This window comes from Aspergillus pseudodeflectus, assembly GCF_044049435.1.
Source record: "Aspergillus pseudodeflectus strain CBS 756.74 chromosome Unknown BJX68scaffold_1, whole genome shotgun sequence".
Taxonomy (NCBI): Eukaryota; Fungi; Ascomycota; class Eurotiomycetes; order Eurotiales; family Aspergillaceae; genus Aspergillus; species Aspergillus pseudodeflectus.
In genome coordinates, this window is record NW_027263777.1 from 1,286,255 (window position 1) to 1,306,492 (window position 20,238).

Sequence of the window (20,238 nt, forward strand, 5' to 3'; positions counted from 1 at the left end):
GCAAGAAACTGCCAAACTTCTGGGTGGAATGACAGCTGCGCATCGAGATCTCCAGGATGACAGCTCGAACAGGCAGAGGGACGGACCTTCTAGGGACGGCAACGGGACGAGGGAGACGTGGACTGAACCCGACAGTCTGGTTCACCACCCTCCTTGTGCCTTCTCGCCGGCAACAATTTGGAATTTGCGCGACAACAACGCCACTGGGGGATCACCCGGAGGAATATCCTCGGTTTGGGCATTGGAGCGGTATGCAGGCGCTTCGATGAGTGGCACCCTTTGAGGGACTGATCAGCATGCCAGATTGAGAGAATGAATGCGTTTCCGTGTCCGGTCCGAATTGACCCTGGATGGCTTGATGGGTGTTGCGAATGAAAGAGGGGTTGCGATCGCTGCGGCACAGTCAACTTGCGTGAGAAGAAGTCAATCATCACCGAGAAGGAGCTGCACGTAGGCTGACCGTCGTCTTGGCACGGCGCTTCATCGCATTCTGGCCAGGGGTTGGAGAGAGGATGCTGCGATGCAACCTGTTGACTAGGCCATGGCGAGGGGAAAGACCGGGTTGTGACTGGAGAGAGTGAGGTTCTCGACCAGGGTCGCTTGCCAGTGAGAGCCGCCGAAAAACCAACACTTGTGCCGGCCTCCCGTTGGACAATGCGCAGAATAAGCACCGGATGATCGTCCTCGAATTTGTCATGACGGTGACTCGCCATCTTATTGATCCTGCAGTTTTCTTTGCGTTGGACGAGCCTCAAAAAGTACCAGACAATCTTGTCCCATTCCAACACTGTCGGACGCCTAGAAGCTTAGTTCGACTCTGTTCCACAGGTAAGCATTATTCGTTCTCAAAGACACCTCTTTGACCCTCCGGAGAAACTCAATTATTTTCCTAAGGATTTGGCGCTGAACAACTTCGTCTCTTCGCAGACTCAAATACGATGCAAGCACGATACCAGCGTTCTCCGTTCCCAACGAAGCTTGCTGGAACTTGGCTCCCAATCACAAGGTCTGGCCTATACTCTCCTTTTTCTCCGCAATTGCCAGAATCTCGAAGACAAAGTGGCGCTCGCGCATTGCGAAGACCGAGTCTTCCTTTCTTTGTCCACTCGCTGTGCCACCGCACAGCTAATGCATTACCCAGAGTGTATGCAAGTCACATGGGATACGTAGTACATGCGGAGTAGCTCGCCATCATATCCGCAACCTGGTCGGTAATTGTCGTTATGTTGGTGGTGTACACGCCACCGTGTGTAATCGCCGCCTAGCCAAGCTGTTGGGGTGGCTGGTTGCTCTATTGTGGCCGCTACCAACGATGTTTGATGTCTTCACTAGCCAGTTTTTCCCTTTGATTATTTATGGGGACGTCTAAACAAAGAGCACGACGAACTATGGGCTCAGCCCTTTGATGATACGTTGCTCAAGGCTCAGCTACGCGGGGGTTTCCTCAGCTTCATCCCAGAGGATATTATAGCTGTGGCTGAACTCCATGCTCATGCTTCGGAGATTGTCAGCGCTGTACATGACCGCTCCCGCGGATATCTACCCTGGTTGGTTAGCCCTAACCAGTGCCGCAAAATGGGACTAAACATACCTTGTCCAAGTTAGAACCACGATAAACTCAAAGGCTCCTCCACCTTCCTAATTGTGGTAATCAAACCAGGTCAAGCAATCTGTACTATGTTACGAGTCAAGATGCCACCCATTGACGTATACAGAACGGTCTCCAGGCTCAGGTCCGCTATATCATGTCCTAGTCATGAAGTCGACCAGAATCTCTCCTTCTTCTCCTCCTCTGCCAAGCTCTACGGCATGATCTTTCACCAGGTTTGTTAGAATCACCCCTTTCGCCTCGCTGCTCAGGGATGGAAGCTCGAGTGGAATACTGATACGGGATGCAGGGTCGAGTCGAATACTCCTATTCAATTCGTTGTCAGAAAGACCAGGCCGCTGTAAGTCTGTGGCGCTTCCAGGCTTAGTATGGTGCTTGGGTTGCGCGGTGTCTCCTCTTAAGAGAATATGAGCTCGAAATTCTTCAGCAAAAGGACGGAGCTCCAACGAGCTGCCTGGTACAAGATTTGTTTCACGGCGCCTTCCGATGGTGGCGGCAGATGATATCAAAGGATCGGGCGTCCAGTGTATTCGGCGAGACACCAAGCAGCAGTGGTCTTGTGAACTCCTAGGCCACCTCGCCTTGATTGACTCGACGAGGCCCTTCCCTAAATCAGGTGCATGATTGAGGTGCTTGGTCTCATGAGCCTTCTTTGCTTGACACATAGCCTTGAGAACTTGGTTTGCGTCTCATCGTGCTGCGCTTGCTGTTCAGGTATGGCTATCCTCAAATTCCGAGGCGTCTGTCAAGTTCGCTTTAGAAGTTTGAACAAGACCAGTTATGTGAGAAACAAGATGGAGCAGTAACATATGCTAATTGAGGATAACCCTTGTCCTGACTGCGCAATCCCGGTTACTCTCACCCAACTTTTGTCCATGTACTGGTGCGGTTTCACCATTTTTTGCTGTGGCTGACTCGGTCGGCTTATGCTTGGCCTCTATGTATCTGGCTCGAGAGTATAATCAAGCAGTTTGAGCGGTGGCTGAGGCTTTTGTATGGCCGGATCTGATTTTCGAGTACAGCATAGTGGATCTCGCAGCTCTACAAAGAGAAAGCTTTCGAGTCATAAGCCCAGGGCTTGGAGGCAGGCAAGATGCCATGGCCAAGAGAAAGTAGGCGCACCCCCACACCTGCAGTGTTCGAGCAGCAGCTAAATAATGTGGAATGCGAACTTGGAACTGAGATCGGTGACAGCGAACAAGGCTCATTGTGCTGAGCCACATAGCATCGCAGCCTTGCAAAAGAATGGGAATGGATTAAAATTGTTTCAATGCCACTGGCCTGATAATTCTGATTCAGTGGTTACCCTGCATGTGCCCGATGCGACTGGCGCGAAGTGCGCAGCTAAATCAATCCACACCCGTGACCGTCAGCCTCGTCGTGATTCCAGAGATTCGTCTTCTTTCTCTCCCCACACTTTGACTCAGTCACCGGAATCCAAACAGAACTAATGAATACCCTCAACCGCTCAACAAGATGCGTCAAGCGAAACGGCTCCAGCACAATTCCTACACGGTCGGCTGGATCTGTGCTTTGCCGCTGGAGATGGCGGCTGCCAAGGCGATGCTGGACGAACGACACGAGCAGCTGCCACAGTCGAGTCGCGATGGTAACAGCTATGGGCTAGGTAAAATTTTTGGACATAACATCGTTATTGCATGCCTTCCATCTGGTCAATATGGGACTGAGGCGGCCGCTACGGTATCTGCGCAGATGTGGTCGACTTTCCCATGCATCCAACTCTCCTTGATGGTCGGGGTCGGGGGCGGGGTTCCTACAGACATCGATATCAGATTGGGAGATGTTGTTGTTAGCAAGCCAACTGGGCTATATGGCGGAGTTTTTCAATATGATCAAGGGAAGACTATGCCCAATGGCAAATTCAAGCACACTGGGTCCCTGAACCGGCCACCTCAAAAGCTCCTTGCTGCAGTTGCAGACTTGCAATCGGACCATATGATGGGGACCAGTCGCATACCAGAGTTCTTTCTCGAGGTGAAAACCAGATACCCGAACATGTCGGATTTTCTGCATCCAACAGGAGAAGACTGTCTGTTTCAGGCCGATTACAACCACGAGCACGAGGGGCAGTCGTGTGACAACTGCGACAGAACAAAAATAATAGTGCGAGATCCTCGACCGTCCAGAAGCCCTCGGATTCACTATGGTTTAATTACCTCTGGAAGTCAGGTCATGAAAGATGCCTCTTGTCGGGACCACCTTGCGAAGGAGCACGGCATTATCTGCTTTGAGATGGAAGCGGCAGGTGTGATGAACAATTCGCCCTGTCTCGTTATACGAGGGGTCTGTGATTATGCTGATTCCCACAAGAACAAGGGTTGGCAGTGCTATGCCGCTTTGGCCGCTGCTGCCTATGCAAAAGAATTGCTAGCTGTGATGCAGGATGAAACAAGGGTTGGCGAATCCAACATCTCAGGAGATGCTTCCGGTTTGGACTTTCTATGACAGTTGCTACAGGAGCAAGTCTAATGACTCTTATAGATAACAGGCCCCATGATGATACCGCCAGATTTTTTCTACTTTCCCAGAGGCCCGAATGGCAAATCGTTCAACATGGTAGGACATGACCGAGCGCGATCATAATAGCTAAGGCTAATGACTCGATAACTCGACTCAGATGGCAGTACGCTCTATAATATATTCGACAAGCTATCTAGCTACGACCCTGTTCGGGTTTGCCGCAATTTTCTGGACCGCAAGTGTCCAAATACTGCTAGCTGGATCTCAAACAACGTCACCTTCAAGGAGTGGTTATCGCAGGACGGACACCCCTGCCTGTGGCTTACAGGGAAGAGTACGTTCTATCAGCTCCACACTTTGAGATCTAATCCTAACATCTATCAGTTGGCTGTGGGAAGACATTTGTCACGTACGCTCGCCCGTGTGAAAGTTACGCCGTCAAACTAATTGAGCCCAAACAGAAGCTCGATCATTCAAAAACTTGAAACTTCTCAACAACAATCCACCACATTGGTTGCTCATTTCTTCTATAGTCATACTGATCGCACGCGCTTGAAAGCAATCGACGTATTTGAGAGCTACACGAAGCAAATACTCGGATATTTGGCTCGCTCGAAGTATCGATGCCCTGAACAAATAGTCACCAGCCTCAAGCGACTCTATGGCCCCAGTAAATGGCCTTTATCACTAACAGAAATGGTAAAAGATGTATTCTTTCCTGTTTGCCGGTGGGCTCCAAATGCAATTTTCATTGTGGACGGCCTCGATGAATGCGAACGGCCCGATGCAATACAAGTTCTCGACATATTTCGAGTCATGACATCTGAAATGAAGACGAGAATTTTGATTTCAGGCCGCGAGGGGCTAGAGGTCGCCCAACTAGTCTCAGCAACGAGCACCATAATAATCGCCAATCACGGCAATGGTAGCGATATCCTCAGATTCATAGATTGGAGAATGGAGGAGAAGATGCGCCATCGGACCTTAAGTGATGATCCAAATTTACTCCGAGAAATTCGGCAAAGACTTGCCGAGAGGGCAGATCAAATGTAAGTCATGTTCGTTAAGACTAGCGCTCTTATTGCTAACGACAGACAAGGTTTTTATGGGTCAGCTTGCAACTGGATATGATGTGGGAGGAGTGCTATACCGACTTTGATATCAAGAGAAGCCTTGAGAACCTACCAAAGGACCTAAGCGAGACCTACAGACGTTGCATCGATCGAATCAACCAGAAACATAGCGGATTGGCTTACAAGATGCTGTTTTGGGTCTGTGTTGCTACGAAGCCGTTTACCATGCCCCAGATGCAGGAGGCACTTGCCATGGACCACAAAACTGGGCTGTCTGAACCAGAGAACTTAATGCCGGCCAGAGAGGTCCTCAAACTGTGCTCACACCTAGTCATCCAAGATACAGATGGCAAACTCCGACCCACCCATTACTCGGTTAATCAATTTTTGGAAGAAGCCTCAGGAACAACAAACACTACTTCCTGGGCTGATCGAACTTTGGCCACAGCCAAGGTAGAACTTGGACAGCTCTGTGTTGTTCATCTTCTTTCGCCAATATACCAGCGGGCTGTGCAGCGTTACCAAAAGGCTGACGACCTAACTGATGGACGAGGTGTCCTGGGTACTATACAGAAGCACGTACCATATGCTTGGCTACTAAGGCCGAGTTCATCAAGGTCCAAGCCATTGAAAATCCCTTGGCCACCAAATGTCCAGTCTACCACAACTGTGATGAAGCCTCCAAAGTTCTTTTCTTTCGCAAGGGACAACTGGGTGCCATTGATGGATTGGATAGACAACACATCAAAGTTTTACGATAAGTTCAGAGCAATTGCACTTGAAAACAGCTTCACTTGGAGGGTTCATCCGTGGGAGTCAATTGGTGATTCCTTCGGTTCTCACATGGTTGGTTTGCTCGGCTGGGCTATTGCAAACAAACATTCCCCTCTCTTTGAACTTATGCGCGACCCTGCTAGCCCAAAGTTGCGAAGGGATGTATTCAACATCCCCCTGTATCATTACAACAACGTGCCACTGCTACACCTCGCGGCAAGAACGGATTTTATTACAGCGGTTGAAGAATTGGTTCGTCTCTCAAAGCCTCGTTTGTTGGATCACAAAAAAAGGCTCGCCATCCACCATGCAGCTGAGGCAGGCTCTGTCATGGCAATGAACGTATTGCTACAAAGTATGGAGCCTTACATCAACGTCCAAGACAATGACGGTCAATCTCCGCTGCACCTTGCCGCCTGCAGCAATTGCTACGCCATAGTTGACGCGCTTTTGAATTGCAGTGAGATACGCATAAATCCGCTGGACATCCGTCGAAGAACACCGTTGTTTTACGCTCTTGAAAATTCAGGTACCGCCGTGGTGGAGGCCTTGCTCTATAGGGAAGCACATGTGAACTCAAGGGACGCCGCTGGGCGGACTCCAGTATTTGTTGCAGCTGCAAAACTAAACGACCGAGCTTTGGAGCTACTAGTCGAGCAGGGGGCTGATGTGCACGCCTTAGATAAAGACGGATACCAGCCGATGCACTTCGCTGTGTCATCCTGTCTACAGCTCGGCAGTCACGAGATTGGTCGTGGGCGGACGACGGCTGCTTTGATCAAGTCAATCAAGGATGTCAATAACTCAGCGCTGAAATGTCTTCTACAGGTCGGTGCGAATCCCGATGGGGACAAATACACACACGAGGTTCCCATCATAGTGGCGGTGCAAGTCGGGAATTGCGACGCCGTGGACCTTCTCACCAAGGCAGGGGGCGCAATAGACACTTATAATGACGCGCTCAACCATACACCGCTATCACTAGCTTACCACCTTGGGCATCATGATATCGTCGAGACTCTGAGAAGACGAGGGGCAACTATGGAGTACAGGTTGATCCTCCAAGCGGTACGGCTCGGGCAATTGGACGTTGTCAGGTTACTGGTTGATGAGACTACAGAAGCTGTCACATTGGCCTGCTTCCAGGACCATCCAGAGGTTATTACATCACTTTTTAGAGAGTGTCGTGTGCGCTCTGACATTATTGTCTCAACTTTGCTGAACCACAACGAGACCTTGGCTAAGTGCGTTCTGAAAAGACTCAGCAAGTCTGATTACCAACCATCTCAGCTTCTACTTGCTATTGCTGCTGGGTCCGGCGCCGTTCATGTCGTACACAGCCTACTAGACACTATTGCAGAACCCGACTCCACAGCATTGGTGGCAGCGATATCCATGAGATTTGTACCAACTATCCAGGTGCTCTTAGAGAGGGGTGCACCCATTGGCTTGCGAGCTCTGGAGTGCGCACTGGAAAGTGGGCTTATCGAAGTTGCCGCAACGCTGGTCAATTACGGGGCTGCTCTTGAACAAGTCTATTTCGACCCACCGGAACGGGGTCATGCTCGGAAGGACACGATAGACGAGACAAGAGGGAAGTACGATCTCTACAGAAACGTTGAAGACCTCATAAGGTCATAAGGTCATAAGGTCATAAGGCTATGAGTGCCTGTCGTACGCCACGCATGGCATACGCCTACTTGTCATCTTCGCGAGATTACACTGGCAGCACGATGTTTCTAGGCATATAGAAGTACGTTAAGACATATGCCTTGAGGAGCGGCTGCTCCAGTCCATGGTATGTTTCCTCACTTCTTCCTTTTTCTTGTACCCTTGCTATAGATCTTACGGACCACGCTTACTGGCTTGCCTTGCTTACTCGTGGCACTTATTCTTGTACCGTCTGCTGCCACTGGGTTGAAGATTACACTGAGACCAAGTGTACGGGAGTTCTATAGCTCATGGCCTAAAGATCACAAGCCGTCCCGCCCAAGGAATGACTCAAGAAAGCCCCAAAGCTTCTTCTCCCCTCTCCTCAAGACCTATCAAAGGAGAATAGCATTGTTCATGAGTGCTCGCTTCTCATTTGAATTTTATTTCCGGGACTTTATTCAATGCAAAGTTCTTTTACTGTACTGCTTCATAGACCTGAGAATTAGACTCGGATAGGGCAAGTTGGTGGACAGAACGGCAATGAGGGCCACGTTGAATATCTGTTACGCCTCTGGATCAATCAAAGAAGGAGCGAAGGGCTTCTTCCTCATATCTTCAAGACTGTGACGCCGCCGCCCACGGACTGTTTGCCAATACTTGTCACGTCTTCCTCAGAAACCATTATCATTATTGCCGACCAAATCCTACTCTACGCCTACCCTATCCTATCCAGATAGGCGACTCCGTTCTCGGCTAAGCAAGGAGGAAGAAATGCTAACAACAATCCCGACCAACATAGCGGGTATAGCAGCCATAAATATATCCAAATAACGCCGACTCGTTTGTCCGACCAACTCCAACACCAAGAGAACGCAACGCTGAAGTAAGGAAATATGGAAAAGAAACCGGCAATTATGCCATGCCATGCTTCCGCTTGACTCATGCCGACGGAGGTAAGACGAGGCGATGTAGACCAGGCTATCCAAAGTTCGTGATCAGTCGTGACAAAACCGGTCGTGGGCGTCGAGGGCCGCGTGTCGTTTCACCACCATCTATACCAGACTCCGAAGCCGACCTCCTTCCAAAGCGCGTATTCGACCGAGCATTTGACCTCGACCCCGAGCTTGACCCCGATCGCGACCCTGACGCTGTCCCTGATGCCGCCGTGGTTGTCGTCGTCGTCATCCCCGTCGAAGCTAACGGCCATTGACCCTCCGATCCAGCCGGCGCTGGTTGATACTGCGGATACTGTGCATACCCTTGCTGTTTCTGCTGTTGCTGATACCACGTCGAACTCTCCGGAGGACTAAAGCTCAAGCTCGAGCTCTGACCATGCCCGTGGCCTGGCAAGACGCCTGGTATCGAATTCCCATTTGTACTCGTACTCGATCTTGGAAAGTCAAACGACGAGGAAAACCGCGTGCTCATCTGTGAGTAGCGCGATGGATCGTAGCGAGGGTGAAGGGACTGGTACGTGGGCGGCGGTGCTTCGGGGCTGGGACCTTGACCTTGGCTGAGAGCTTGACCTAGTGTCGTCGATGCAGGTGCCGACATTCCTCTTGCTCTGTGTCCCGTCACGGTTCCTGTCCCTTGCTGTCCCGCTGTGGCGTTCATTGGATCCGACAAGACGTTTGCAGGTGAATACGGATACGCAGTTGTTGTCGTCGACGACTGTTGTTGTTGCTGTGCAGCCAACATGTTCAAGTACTGCTGGTGGTCTTCCGGCGTGACAGAGCGCGAGTGAAGCTTCGACGAGTGTCCTGTTGCGAGTTGATAGTCGATTAGGCGCTCCTCGCACTGGCGGATCTTGTCCCATTTGCGCTTCTTGATGAAGAAGAACATGATTCCTGCTGTTACTGTTGAGTGGAACGGGTGTTAGTTGGCGGCGCTTATGGAATGATGCGTGTAGTTGGTAGAGTGGTCGAAGCGAGGAAGGGAGAGAAAGGACGTACTAGCAATGGCGGCAACACCACCGACCACAACGCCGATGATAATGGACGTGGTCTTGCTGCTAGAGCCCTGGTTGTCTGGCGCTTGGTCTGCCGTTTGGGGCGTGGCATAGTCGTCACGGGGGAAGAAGAGCATCAACATTTTGATAATCCGTCAAAGTAAACGCCCGTAGAATCGGGCAGGGTAAAGTAGGGCAGGATAGGTGAGCAATGACAAGAAGAAATCAGGTCAACCACCAGACCAGCCGAACAGCCCCCAGCATCGAAGCCTCAAAGCCTCAAGTTTCAGTTCTGACCTGGTCGGCAGAAGTAAGCAGCATAAAAACAGACTGGGATGCAGGCCGGATCCCCGCCTTATGAAGAACCTCAACATGGACCCTTACCCGCCATCGCCCAAGAGCCAAAAGCCAAGCTAAAGCCCACACAGCTATTTTAATCGCCGAGCGATTGAGTTTAAAAATCTGAAACGACGCCAAGGGCCCCTAGAAGGGACAAAAATAGGGTGGATTGAGAGCTAATTCGCCCTAACGGTGCTTTTTTTGGCCTTGGGAGAGTCTGTGGGGGAGGGATCCATTGGGTGTCGATGCTTGTTGAACTGAGGCGCTAACGAGGGGTTGGCAGGCTAGTTTGGCGCTTCGAGAAGATGCATGGGTAGCTAAACTGAGCTCAGTTAGCTACGGCGCTAAAGGATGCGATTGTGCAGCTGAAGGATCAATGCCAGAGACTCCCAAGAGTCTGTGCCGACTGCCGGCCGAAGAGAGCACGTAAAAATAGGTAGCTAATTAGCTACATTTTTAGACCTGTTGGTAAGTGCGAGGGGTTTGGTTGGCAAGTCGGGCTAAGTCTGCAAGCGCTGTTGGTTAGGCGGATTTCTCTTCTTCAGGTTTGGGTTTGGGTGTTGGAATTGGAGTCAATCTTCGTGCACTATCACTGACACATTAGATACATCGTATTTTGATCATGTTGGTGTCAGTCTCGATGTTGGTGCTTCGAGTCCTTCACTCAGCATACGGCCGAAAAACCTGCATCCCGTACCTCGAGACCAACTCAATCGGCACCCCCTCCCCAACAAAGAACACCGACCCCTCATGCATACCCAACTTATTCTGCCCGTTCACAATCATCTCCCCGTTGCCCCTCGTCACAACCACAATACTCGGTCCCGCAATCGGCTTCTGCCGCTCCTCTTCTCCTCCCTTTAGCACCGTCGCAAGCACATTAAACTCGGAAAACGGCGGCGCGTACTCGATCGTGCGGCCCAACTCACCCCTCTCGCTCTTCTTCTGCCCCAGCTTCGCTTCATCGGGACCATGCGGCTTAAACGAGAGCGCGCGCGTAAACAGCTCGACGTTGTTCCGCGTCGGCCGCGGGCAGAACCCCGTCGCGAGCACGTTGTCCGAGCGAGCCATGCACTCGAGGATATCTCCGCGTAGGTACGCGTGGATGCTATCAGCGGGGACGCAGACGGCTCCACCGGGTTGAAGCGTCATGTAGTTCATCAGCAGCACGGCGACGAGAGCCCCGTTGTCGGACTCGGTATACTGCTTGCTCAGGCGCTCTATCAAACCGGGCACATATCTGTGCTCTGGGGGGAACGATTCCGCGGGCAGAGACAGGACAGCTGAAACGGTCTCAGACACCGTCTCAGGGGGTAATTCTAACAGGATCCGGCAGATTCTGCGCAGGAGGTCGTCATCAAATGTGGAGTGTGCGGGCACGAATTGGTCCAGTGGCTTGATTGCCATTAAAGCCTCGATGTCAGCAAGGGGCTTGAATCCCGCGAAGAGCTCAAACTCGGAGAGTGCGACTGCAATTTCGGGCTTGTGGTTTGGGTCCCCGAATTGGTCGGGGTCTTTGAGGTTTAGTTGCTCGGAGAGACGCTTGTCCGGATGGACTTGGAGGGGTAGGGCCTTGTCGAAGGAGAGGACCTGCATGATTCGGTTGCGTTAGCGGACACCCGGCACGCAGGATGCAGCATACTGCACACCGCGTCGCAGATGGAGCAGGGATACTGACCTTAGGCAAGAAGGGCAACCCAGTTTGGAACCGCCTCCTCACCGAGTCGCCGACGACCTCCGGTTTCCGTTTCAGGAAGTGCTCGAGTGTTTCGCCCGTTGCGAGGAGGCGCGCCGGGACGGTGGGATATGTGCCCATCCACATCTGCACATATCGTCAATGATCAAGAACCCCGTATACCATGGGCAGAGTGGATCGAGTCCAGCTCATACCTCCGAGTACGTCTCATCCTCCTTAACCCCAGTCGACTCCGTCTGGGCCCATAGATGCCCAGCGAGAGATGCCTTCCCCTTCTTTCCCCATGGATCGTGCTGTAGAAGAGCCCTTTATTAGTACAAGCTCAACTCGATTAACTTTCAAGGTACGCATCAACCAAGGTCCTCGCCGGCATCACCTCTGAAGATCAAGAAATATGATAAGCTCTGGGTAAACCCACCTTGACTCCGCACTTGAGCTGAACGACTCGATCTAGCAACATTTCTATAAAATCATATGGTACAGCGTAGGATATGATTGACAATGGAGATTGAATCTGAAACTAAGTGGATCGAATCCCAATCGAACCGCGAAAACCGAGCCGGGCCCTTAAGTATAGACAAGAAAAAGGAATTCGAGACTCCTGTCGTCATGATGCTACGGCAGGAAGGTCGAGAACAAGTAATCGATCCGGCCGATCCACTTCCATGGTTTACGGAGTACCGACAGGGATTTGTCTCCAACATACATCGGTGTACGTTTTTCCTGCACTTTTGCTTGGGCGTTGCTTCTGCCACAGCTGTTGGTGCGCGTCAGATTGACGTCAGACATTGGGACACGAGTCAGTTGGGTTTGGATCAAGTATACCACGGAGTAACAATCTTCAACGAGCATTAGGCGGCTTAGAGGATTAAATAATCAAAGGCATTTGATGGATATCGGATGTTTTCATGATCTTCGATTTCTCTGCACTAAATGTGAAAAGAGCAAATGTACCCCACGAAACGCCCGCTATACTCCATGTATCCATGCCAAAAATGCTCAACAGACCCAGCCAAACACAAACATTAGAGGGCTTTATTTATCATCATCATCATCATCACCAATCATAGATCGCGTCAGCATCAGGAACCATTACAGTCGTCAACCGCTTCGCCGCCCGACTGCGCCGCTTCTCCGCAGCAGATGTATACGTCTCCGCACCAAGAGTAGCAGTAGCAAGCTCCCTCCCCGGTCGCGCCTGCAACGACGCTAGAGCTCGAGCTCGCTCGGCGTCCCGCGAGTAGACGGGTTGCTCGTCGAGGTCATCGTATAGGTCGCGAGTGCATCGCTCACTCTCCTCGTCGTAGCGAGCCCTAGCTCGGGAGCGGGAGCGGGACTGCGGGGCCGGGTGATCACCCATAGCAGGGCCTCGGCTTCGTCCGGTCGGGATGTAGTTATATTGATACCGTGAAACGGGTCCTTGACTCTGACTGTAGCTCTGGCTATGTGCTTGTTGTGTCTCCGCGACGACCATTGAGTAATCTGTCCGGCGGACGGGCTTGTAGACGAACTCCGTGCGACCGCCGATGCTTCCCGGCGCGGTTGGCTCGATGTGTCTTTGTTTGTGCTCGGTGGATGTGTAGGAGGGAGAAGTAGAGGAGGAGCTTGGAGCGCTGTGGGGTTGAGGACGGTTCTTCAGGCGCAGTGAGAGACGACGCGGGTTGAGAGTCTTCATGGTGAAGGACTTTTGGCGTGTGGGGATAAGGTCCGTAAGGGGGACGGCTTCCTCGTCATTAATGAGGTGTGAGGATTTATAAGGACGAGGTTGCGTAGGGGTCAGAAATGTGATGTTTCCCTGGCGTTCTTGGAGGGGTTTCGTGGTGGATGATGATGAGGATGTAGTGGGTTTGCGGAAGCGGGTGAAAGACATTATGTATAGTAAAGTGGGGGAGGATGGCAAGTATTAATAGGAGTAAATAAGAGTCTTGCAGAACAATTATGAGGAATGCCCAGAGATGTCAGTTCAAGCCAAGCTGTTTGATCGACCAGCCAGAACGGGGTGGGAGAAGGTAAAGATATAGCCTGTGTTCCGCTGACGGAGTCCAAGCGACCATGAAGCGCGAGTATCAAAATTAGAAACATACAGGGGTTGTTTCATGGCTGACAGACACTGCTAGCGTGAGCTACGCTACTGCTGATCCTTGTAGGGAGTGAGGGGAAGGTCCGAACTCCGCAGGCTTGTCTTGTCGTGTTATCACCCAGAAAGGCGAGGAGTAGCCGCCGTGCTCAGGCCTCGCGGCCGGGGAGCTGCATTAGTGGCTGAAGATCCTGGTCAGTGCTGGACTCTGTTGTGGTCGAGATTTGGTCTAATTTAAGCAGAGCAAATTGCCCCAAAGTATGGGCTAATTAACCCTGCATAATGCAGACTAATTTGCAATTTTAGAACAGCTAAAGCCGTCACATACATTATCACACTGCAGGTGCTGCAGTTGCACCATCTTCACAGTCGCAGAGCGCTATAATTAGTCTCCTTAATGTTGAAAAACAGTCTATTTGAGTCTATTAGGCTCTTAGCGGATTGCTAATTTTACCTCTTCAGTTAGAACCACTCTAGCCACATCTCATCTAGCTGTAGTCTAGTTGATGCGGCCAGCACAAACACAAGCAAGCGGATTGCTCACGCTCGAGCCTGAACGCGTAATCCACCGAGGATCTTTTCTATCCAACAACGCCGGCATGCATATCTCCTGTTGAAAACAGGGCCAAATCGTGATGCAACGCAAAAGCAAAACTGTCCAGGGTCCAACCGAAGCGCCCGCTGCTCCTTGCGGGTAGCAAAATCTAAATCCCGTAACATGGGTCATGTCTCGTGTCGAAAAAAAGAAGATATATAACGTTCAGTCCCGTTGCAAGCGCCGTCCATGTAACACCATTTCCCTCCCACGCAGTTCGTGCCTTATGTTAATTAGCTAAGCGGGAGGTCCCCGGCGAAGCGGGTGTCATTCTCAACGCTAGGCGGGGCGGAGATGTCGATCTCATCGGATGCGAGTGCCTCCTAGGAGACGTGGAGACCGCAGCAGGGGTAGGAGGTCGGTAGTTCGCGGTTTTGGTCATGCGGACAGGAGACAAGGATGTCGATGATGACGAGGACGCAGCTTTCGAACACTCCATGCTGAACTCCGGGTCAGGGGAGAAGTAACTCTGTTCATGGTGGTACGAGCCAAATGCTGGCGTTTCTGCCCCGTAGTCGTTGCTGGAATTGGACTCTGGATTCAAGGGCTCGAAACCTGGCCGACGAATCCACAACCATTCCGCTTCCTGATCCGCTTGGGGGTGATACGACTCGAAGCTATGAGACATAGATCTTCCAATCTTCGCAAGACTCGGCCGACTCGACCGGCTTTCGGCGTGCTTTCTTTTCTCATATTCATGACTGCACGAGCTCCGCCGTCGGCGTCCGCGATCCGAGCTGCTGTCGGGCGCTGCTGAATGGTGCGTGAGAGTATTGGTCACGAGAGTCGCGTGAGTGTGGCTCAGGGCTACTCGTGCGCGCATTTTCTGGATAGCCGCGTCCAAAGCCAGCTCAATAGAGCAATGATTTCGAACCCGGGCCAGCTTTGGCCATGTCGCTCGTTCTCCACAGAGACATGCTTTGAGCATAAAGTCGGAAGTCGGGTTCTTTAGGATCCGAGGAAAGTGGGTGTACAAAATTTCAGGATAAATGTTAATATCCCCCGAGTATTTCTGGTTCATGATCGAAATGGTTTTGGTGAACGAATTTGGAAAAATGCCGAGTTCCGTCAAAACCGCCATCCGATGCAACATTTCGTCCTTTGCGAGTTGTGAGACACCATATAGGAATCGGGAGAGGCCCGATGTCGGTACGGCCACGCCTTTCGGTTCATCATCTTTCGGGAGAAATGGTACAATATGTGGGTTGACTTGAGATACAATAAAGTGGTTGACGTTGAACATCTCCGACAGTCGGTTCATAGGTAAGTCGCCATCGACAGAGCCGTCTATATACTGTTTGTGAAGGTCATTCCACGGCACAGGCTCTCCCGTCAATGGATCCTTGGCCATCAAGGTAAATGGTGAGAAAACGACTGGAACTGAACATGAAACCGCACTGGTAACTGTTAGTTCGGCGTAAGGGCGGAATGCGACTGTGGAAACTTACACAGCAGACCAGATCAAAACATTGGGGGCAGTGATATAATTTAACAGCTTCGGCAGCTCGTAAACGCCAGCGCTCGAGACACAGATGTTCAGTATCCTCCGCGTTCGGTTATACGCTTCTTGAAAAGTGATGTCTCCAAGCCAGCTCCTCATAACCTTGGCTAGGTGTGTGATATCCAGAAATGCTCCGTGTTTGAGAAAGCGCGCAGTTTTCTGCAAGATATTCTCTTCATGGCTCTCCTCATCAAAAACGGAAAAGTCGCCGTATGGAAAGGAGGCCAGAAGAGCGGGAAGTTCATCTTCAGTACGGGTGCAAAAGACGGCGCAGACAATACTGCCAGCAGACGCGCCCGAGATGATGCGAGGGAGGAGTTTGTTCATCCAGAGCGATTTTAGGACACCAATATGGTTCATGCCGAAAGTGGCTCCGCCTGAGAAGAGAAGCGCGCTGCGTCCAAAGGCCTGCCTCGCCGCCAGCAGCTGGTCCAGTATGTACCTCGATTCGGCCGCATCGCACCGGTTGCCGCCCGATACCTCCACCAACGATGATATCGTCCCAACGGCGGCTGTTATATATCGGTCGATCAAATCTTTCGTTCCGAAGTGGGTATGTTTGTACAGGGAAGCGTTGCTCATGCCCCCCAGGTCACGACTTAGCGACGTGCGGATGAGATACAGCATCCGACTAACATCGCAACTCCCGCGAGCCGCATCTAGCTGCTCAAGACGCTCCTGAACGAGTCGGGAATTGTATTCGTCGCACTCGACCGTTTTCTTCCACGCGTTGTTGTTTTCCAATTTGTCCAGCTCGGTTGCGCAGTCCTTCCATTCTTCGTAGGATACGGCCTAAGTAGACAGGTGGTTAGTAACTGTCCCAGACGCAGTGTAACACCATCGCAGATGAACCGGAGAAGACATACGTTCCGCAACCGCAGGTACAGAACTTGCTTTCGATCTTCCGTCTCTGCTTGTAACTCGTGCTCAAATCTTTGCTGTTTAGTGACAGCTCCGGTCGGATTCCACACACTGCCAGCCCACGATATGGAGCCTTTCACGACGGATGCGAGCGAAGGGACAGAGACCAAGCGGCGGGGTTCTTGAAGAAGGAGGTCTCGAGAGGAGGGATGGTTCACGGAATGCTTGCGCTTGTTGTGCCATGTCGAGATTATTGGAGGTTCGGAAAGAGGCGACATGGCAATTTGGACTGCGACAGCCGGAGATCCATGCGGTGGGAGAAGGAGGGTGAGGAGATGGTGAGGAATTTATCGCCGAATGAAAAACGTAAAAGAAGGACGAGTCAATCCATGGAAATAAATTGTGCCGAGGGAAAATGGGGCGCGGTGAGAGAAGTTGGGGAGCAGAAAATCCGGGGAGGTCAGGCGGCACTCTCGACGTCAGTCTTCGTTGGAGAATAAAGCCGTCACGAGCGATCCCGGAGGTCCCAGTCGTCTTCAACCTCCCTTTTATTTTAGAGGTCAAAGATGGCCACGAGTTTTCGCCGTGGTTCCGGGAAGACGAGTCCCCTAGATTTTAGTGGTAACCAGATCTCTGCTCCTTGGATCAACCCTTCATTCCTCAATTGTTGACTTGTACCCCACAATTTCCTCTAACTCCTCGCCATCATCGCGATTGTTTCGCTAAGGCGTTCAAGCAGTTGCCTCACGCTGAAGTGCCAACCGCACCTTCCTCCCCGGCCTCTTAGTGACAAAGCACACACTTCTCATGAATTAAGTCAATTATTACAATGCTATAACGTCAGCCGACCAAAACTTGGAGGCCACCAAACACGCTTTTCACATGCTTTTCCTCCCACAGTCTCATGTGAACCGCTCAGCTCACTGAGAAACCAACACTAAACACTGCCAAAGAGTCAGAGCTGAGCCCACGCCGAAATCAAGGCTGCTCATGCAGCCACTCCCTCAAAGCATGCCGTGCTTCCGTTTCAACACCATCTTCGCGCCAGAAATGACCCGCGCCTCCAATCTCCGTCGACACAAACCGGCTTTGCGGTGTTCTCTTCTGCTCATCTGACCATTTGCGTAACTTGCTGACAGAGGTAAAGGTGTCTTCGTCGCCGTAGATGGCTAATGTCCGGTGTGCGCAGAGCTGCTCTGAAGGTTTGGGGCAGGGAATTTGGCGCCGTTGGCCAGAAGCCTGGGTGTCGACCTCTAGTGATAGGTCCAGGAATAATGTCAGGAGGAGGTTGATCGGGGGAAGAAGTGGCGAGATGAGGAGGTATGAGATTGTTGTGGTTGCCGGCTGTAGTACGTCTCTTGCAAGCTGGATCGATGCAGTTGAACTCGGCTGTTCTATTTTCTGGATATCTTCGGTTTGCCCGCAGATGGTCCTCGCGATAAGGAAGATTTCGTGAGCCGGAGATCCTCGGATCGCGTCACCGAATAGGTGCGACACAGCCTCGCTTGATGGCAAATGCGAGGCAACCAGGGAGCCGTACGAGTAGCCACCTAGTAAAAGGTGAACACCCGCCTCTACACTCTCACCATCCGGTCGCGAAGCAAGGCTCAGCCTCAAAAACTGTAGATACAACATCATGAACCCATAGAAAGAGACATAGTCCGCCAACTCCGGCTTCGCCGTCCAGCTAGTCCGGCCTTCCGAATCACCAGCACCACTGAAGAACAAGTCAGCACTATTCGTGGATTCAGGGCACACAATTGGGGTACAAGATACCGAAAGTTGAACGTCCCAACCACATATCCGGCATCGAGAAGCTCTCCGCCGATGAAGCTCACAACCGGGTCATCGTAGCAGCCTCCAAGAGAAGCGTAGGGATGTGCGACAATGGCTCCTTGCACGTGCCATTGTGATGAAGTGCGCGGGTCTGAGAGATGCTGTGGGAGGTACAGTCGGCAGGCGAGCTTGATGCCGTCGTAAATCGAAGAAATGGTAAATGTATGAGTGGGAGAGGGAAGATACTTGGGCATTCTAGTGGCCTTGAGATTTGTTGTGCTTAGATGAGAAATGATGAAGCGAGGATGATGTTTCTTGACAGAAGCTGTGAGCAGAAAGTCTGAGAAACAGTATCTAGCCAGTTTTTGATGGCGCTTTGTTCCTCCTTTTAGATGGGTGTAGATGGTAGTTGGTGTGGGCACGAGCGTTGTGGTGTTGGTGGGGCGCTCCCAAGCCTGCCCAGCGGACAGAGAGCGCATAGCCTGCTGAACTACGAGTTTGTATAAAAGAAATATTGGGTTGTATATCAAGCACTATATTGATGTCTGTTTGAGAAGCATTTTTTAGATCACCTATTATGTATTTCTTTCGCTAAAGTTCCTCTGCAGATATATATTTTCGGCCACAAGCTCGCCGGAGCATCTTTGAAGTATAACTGAACGCGTAGAAAGGTATTCCGACAGTTCGCTTACAGACAAGGATCTTCAACGTCGTTTCGGAAATGATGCAGTTTTCTTTTCTAAAATTTCCTTAAAGACGAAGTCCAAACCCTCTGGAAATATTTGGTGCTTCAAGTCCACACCATGTGGTGGCTTATATGGCCGCCAACCGCGTCGTAGGACTACTCCACTAATAACTCTACTCGATCCTGCATAGGGGAGAGATACCAGGCAGCATCGAACGTCACAGGTATTTCATTAGCTTGGCAATATCAACATCATCTTGATCACTTATTTTTCGAAAGCCTCATTATCACCCTCCGTTTTGGGTTTAGCGTCCACGTGAGCTCTATTTACCTCCTTCCCTTGGACAGTCCAATACTCGATCGCTTTGCCTTCCAATGTCTCAGAATAAATACATCTATTGACTCAGGTGCTCACACAAAGCATAGATCTTACGGGATATTTACTATAGCCAGCCTCACTCTTGTTTCTGTGGGATGAAATCGCGTATAGCATCATGTTCTCTGTCGAAAACGTGTCAGAGTTGTCGCAGATTCAAAGGTGCGCTATGTTCGCAATGTCAATCCTGCTGGCGCGTGTTACCAGTAGGGTCTCGGCAGAGAAACTTCTGCTTCTGTGTGAAATCAACTGGAGGTCATCAATGCCACACAGATACCGCCGGTTAGGAGGAGAATGTTTATATCGGCAAACTGGTCGTCGATTCAAGGGCTTTCAAAAGGACCGGTGACCAGCTTCTCTATAATGATTGGCGGTGTTCTGGGCTCTGAATCTGATGCATCACACAGTAAGATCGCAGCTCTTGAGTCAGACATCAACGAACTTATGGTCAACTGCGCTGACCGAGCAGATGGAAATGGCATTTCCATGGGCACGCGCGGCAATTCCTTAGCTGAAGGTGATACTGCGTCTGAGAACGTCATCAGCCAGGGCATCCTTGACGTAGACACCGCTGAAAGGTACTTCATAATTCAAGACCAAACTGATTCCGCACTTTCCATTTGTGGTTGTACCCCCAGGCATATCTGTCAAGCAGTTCCGCCAGAAGAAGCCATTCCTTTGCTTAGCTATCCTTGCGTCAGCTCCATATGAAAACTTGACATTGCAACGTGCATCGGAGGACGAATTCAAGGAAGTTGTTGCTTCACGCATGATTAGGGACGGGGAAAATATCC

General features: G+C 51.1%; 6 protein-coding genes across 6 annotated transcripts; 2 read left to right on the forward strand and 4 right to left on the reverse strand.

Moving 5' to 3' along the window:
• Nucleotides 1-3,085: 3,085 nt before the first annotated feature.
• BJX68DRAFT_260576 (uncharacterized protein) lies at nt 3,086-7,578 on the forward strand (the record flags this gene model as incomplete). The annotated part of the gene is made up of 6 exons (XM_071043909.1): nt 3,086-4,058; nt 4,112-4,186; nt 4,248-4,424; nt 4,475-4,499; nt 4,552-5,139; nt 5,190-7,578. The coding sequence occupies 6 exons, from the start codon at nt 3,086-3,088 to the stop codon at nt 7,576-7,578; spliced, it is 4,227 nt and encodes a 1,408-aa protein (XP_070905859.1).
• Nucleotides 7,579-8,057: 479 nt separating this feature from the next.
• BJX68DRAFT_11652 (uncharacterized protein) lies at nt 8,058-9,940 on the reverse strand. The gene is made up of 2 exons (XM_071036021.1): nt 9,543-9,940; nt 8,058-9,446 (listed from the first exon to the last, which is right to left on the reverse strand). The coding sequence occupies exons 1-2, from the start codon at nt 9,679-9,681 to the stop codon at nt 8,569-8,571; spliced, it is 1,017 nt and encodes a 338-aa protein (XP_070905860.1). The 5' UTR covers nt 9,682-9,940; the 3' UTR covers nt 8,058-8,568.
• A 597-nt stretch (nt 9,941-10,537) lies between these two features.
• On the reverse strand, nt 10,538-13,443 carry BJX68DRAFT_260578 (RmlC-like cupin domain-containing protein; the record flags this gene model as incomplete). The annotated part of the gene is made up of 4 exons (XM_071043910.1): nt 10,538-11,467; nt 11,556-11,699; nt 11,768-11,866; nt 12,670-13,443. The coding sequence occupies 4 exons, from the start codon at nt 13,441-13,443 to the stop codon at nt 10,538-10,540; spliced, it is 1,947 nt and encodes a 648-aa protein (XP_070905861.1).
• A 617-nt stretch (nt 13,444-14,060) lies between these two features.
• BJX68DRAFT_11681 (putative Patatin family phospholipase) lies at nt 14,061-17,154 on the reverse strand. The gene is made up of 3 exons (XM_071036029.1): nt 16,613-17,154; nt 15,694-16,538; nt 14,061-15,642 (listed from the first exon to the last, which is right to left on the reverse strand). Exons 1-3 carry the CDS (start codon nt 16,883-16,885, stop codon nt 14,475-14,477), a joined length of 2,286 nt encoding a protein of 761 aa, XP_070905862.1. The 5' UTR covers nt 16,886-17,154; the 3' UTR covers nt 14,061-14,474.
• A 1-nt stretch (nt 17,155) lies between these two features.
• BJX68DRAFT_11680 (uncharacterized protein) lies at nt 17,156-18,858 on the reverse strand. Its single transcript, XM_071036028.1, has 2 exons — nt 18,384-18,858; nt 17,156-18,324 (listed from the first exon to the last, which is right to left on the reverse strand). The coding sequence occupies exons 1-2, from the start codon at nt 18,635-18,637 to the stop codon at nt 17,586-17,588; spliced, it is 993 nt and encodes a 330-aa protein (XP_070905863.1). The 5' UTR covers nt 18,638-18,858; the 3' UTR covers nt 17,156-17,585.
• A 625-nt stretch (nt 18,859-19,483) lies between these two features.
• On the forward strand, nt 19,484-19,946 carry BJX68DRAFT_11690 (uncharacterized protein). Its single transcript, XM_071036032.1, has 2 exons — nt 19,484-19,850; nt 19,914-19,946. The coding sequence occupies exon 1, from the start codon at nt 19,563-19,565 to the stop codon at nt 19,791-19,793; it is 231 nt and encodes a 76-aa protein (XP_070905864.1). The 5' UTR covers nt 19,484-19,562; the 3' UTR covers nt 19,794-19,850; nt 19,914-19,946.
• The last annotated feature ends 292 nt before the right edge of the window (nt 19,947-20,238 follow it).

Bases quoted from the DNA above. Each gene is read 5' to 3' on its own strand.
- BJX68DRAFT_11652 (XM_071036021.1), bottom strand. From the start codon at position 9,681: ATGTTGATGCTCTTCTTCCCCCGTGACGACTATGCCACGCCCCAAACG. The intron at 9,447-9,542 runs GTACGTCCTTTC...TCCACTCAACAG, and splicing joins TGGTGTTGCCGCCATTGCTA to TAACAGCAGGAATCATGTTC.
- BJX68DRAFT_11690 (XM_071036032.1), top strand. From the start codon at position 19,563: ATGTTCTCTGTCGAAAACGTGTCAGAGTTGTCGCAGATTCAAAGGTGC.
- BJX68DRAFT_11681 (XM_071036029.1), bottom strand. From the start codon at position 16,885: ATGTCGCCTCTTTCCGAACCTCCAATAATCTCGACATGGCACAACAAG. The intron at 16,539-16,612 runs GTATGTCTTCTC...CTGTCTACTTAG, and splicing joins TGTACCTGCGGTTGCGGAAC to GCCGTATCCTACGAAGAATG. The intron at 15,643-15,693 runs GTAAGTTTCCAC...AACAGTTACCAG, and splicing joins GTTTTGATCTGGTCTGCTGT to TGCGGTTTCATGTTCAGTTC.
- BJX68DRAFT_11680 (XM_071036028.1), bottom strand. From the start codon at position 18,637: ATGCCCAAGTATCTTCCCTCTCCCACTCATACATTTACCATTTCTTCG. The intron at 18,325-18,383 runs GTATCTTGTACC...CTTGTTCTTCAG, and splicing joins GTTGGGACGTTCAACTTTCG to TGGTGCTGGTGATTCGGAAG.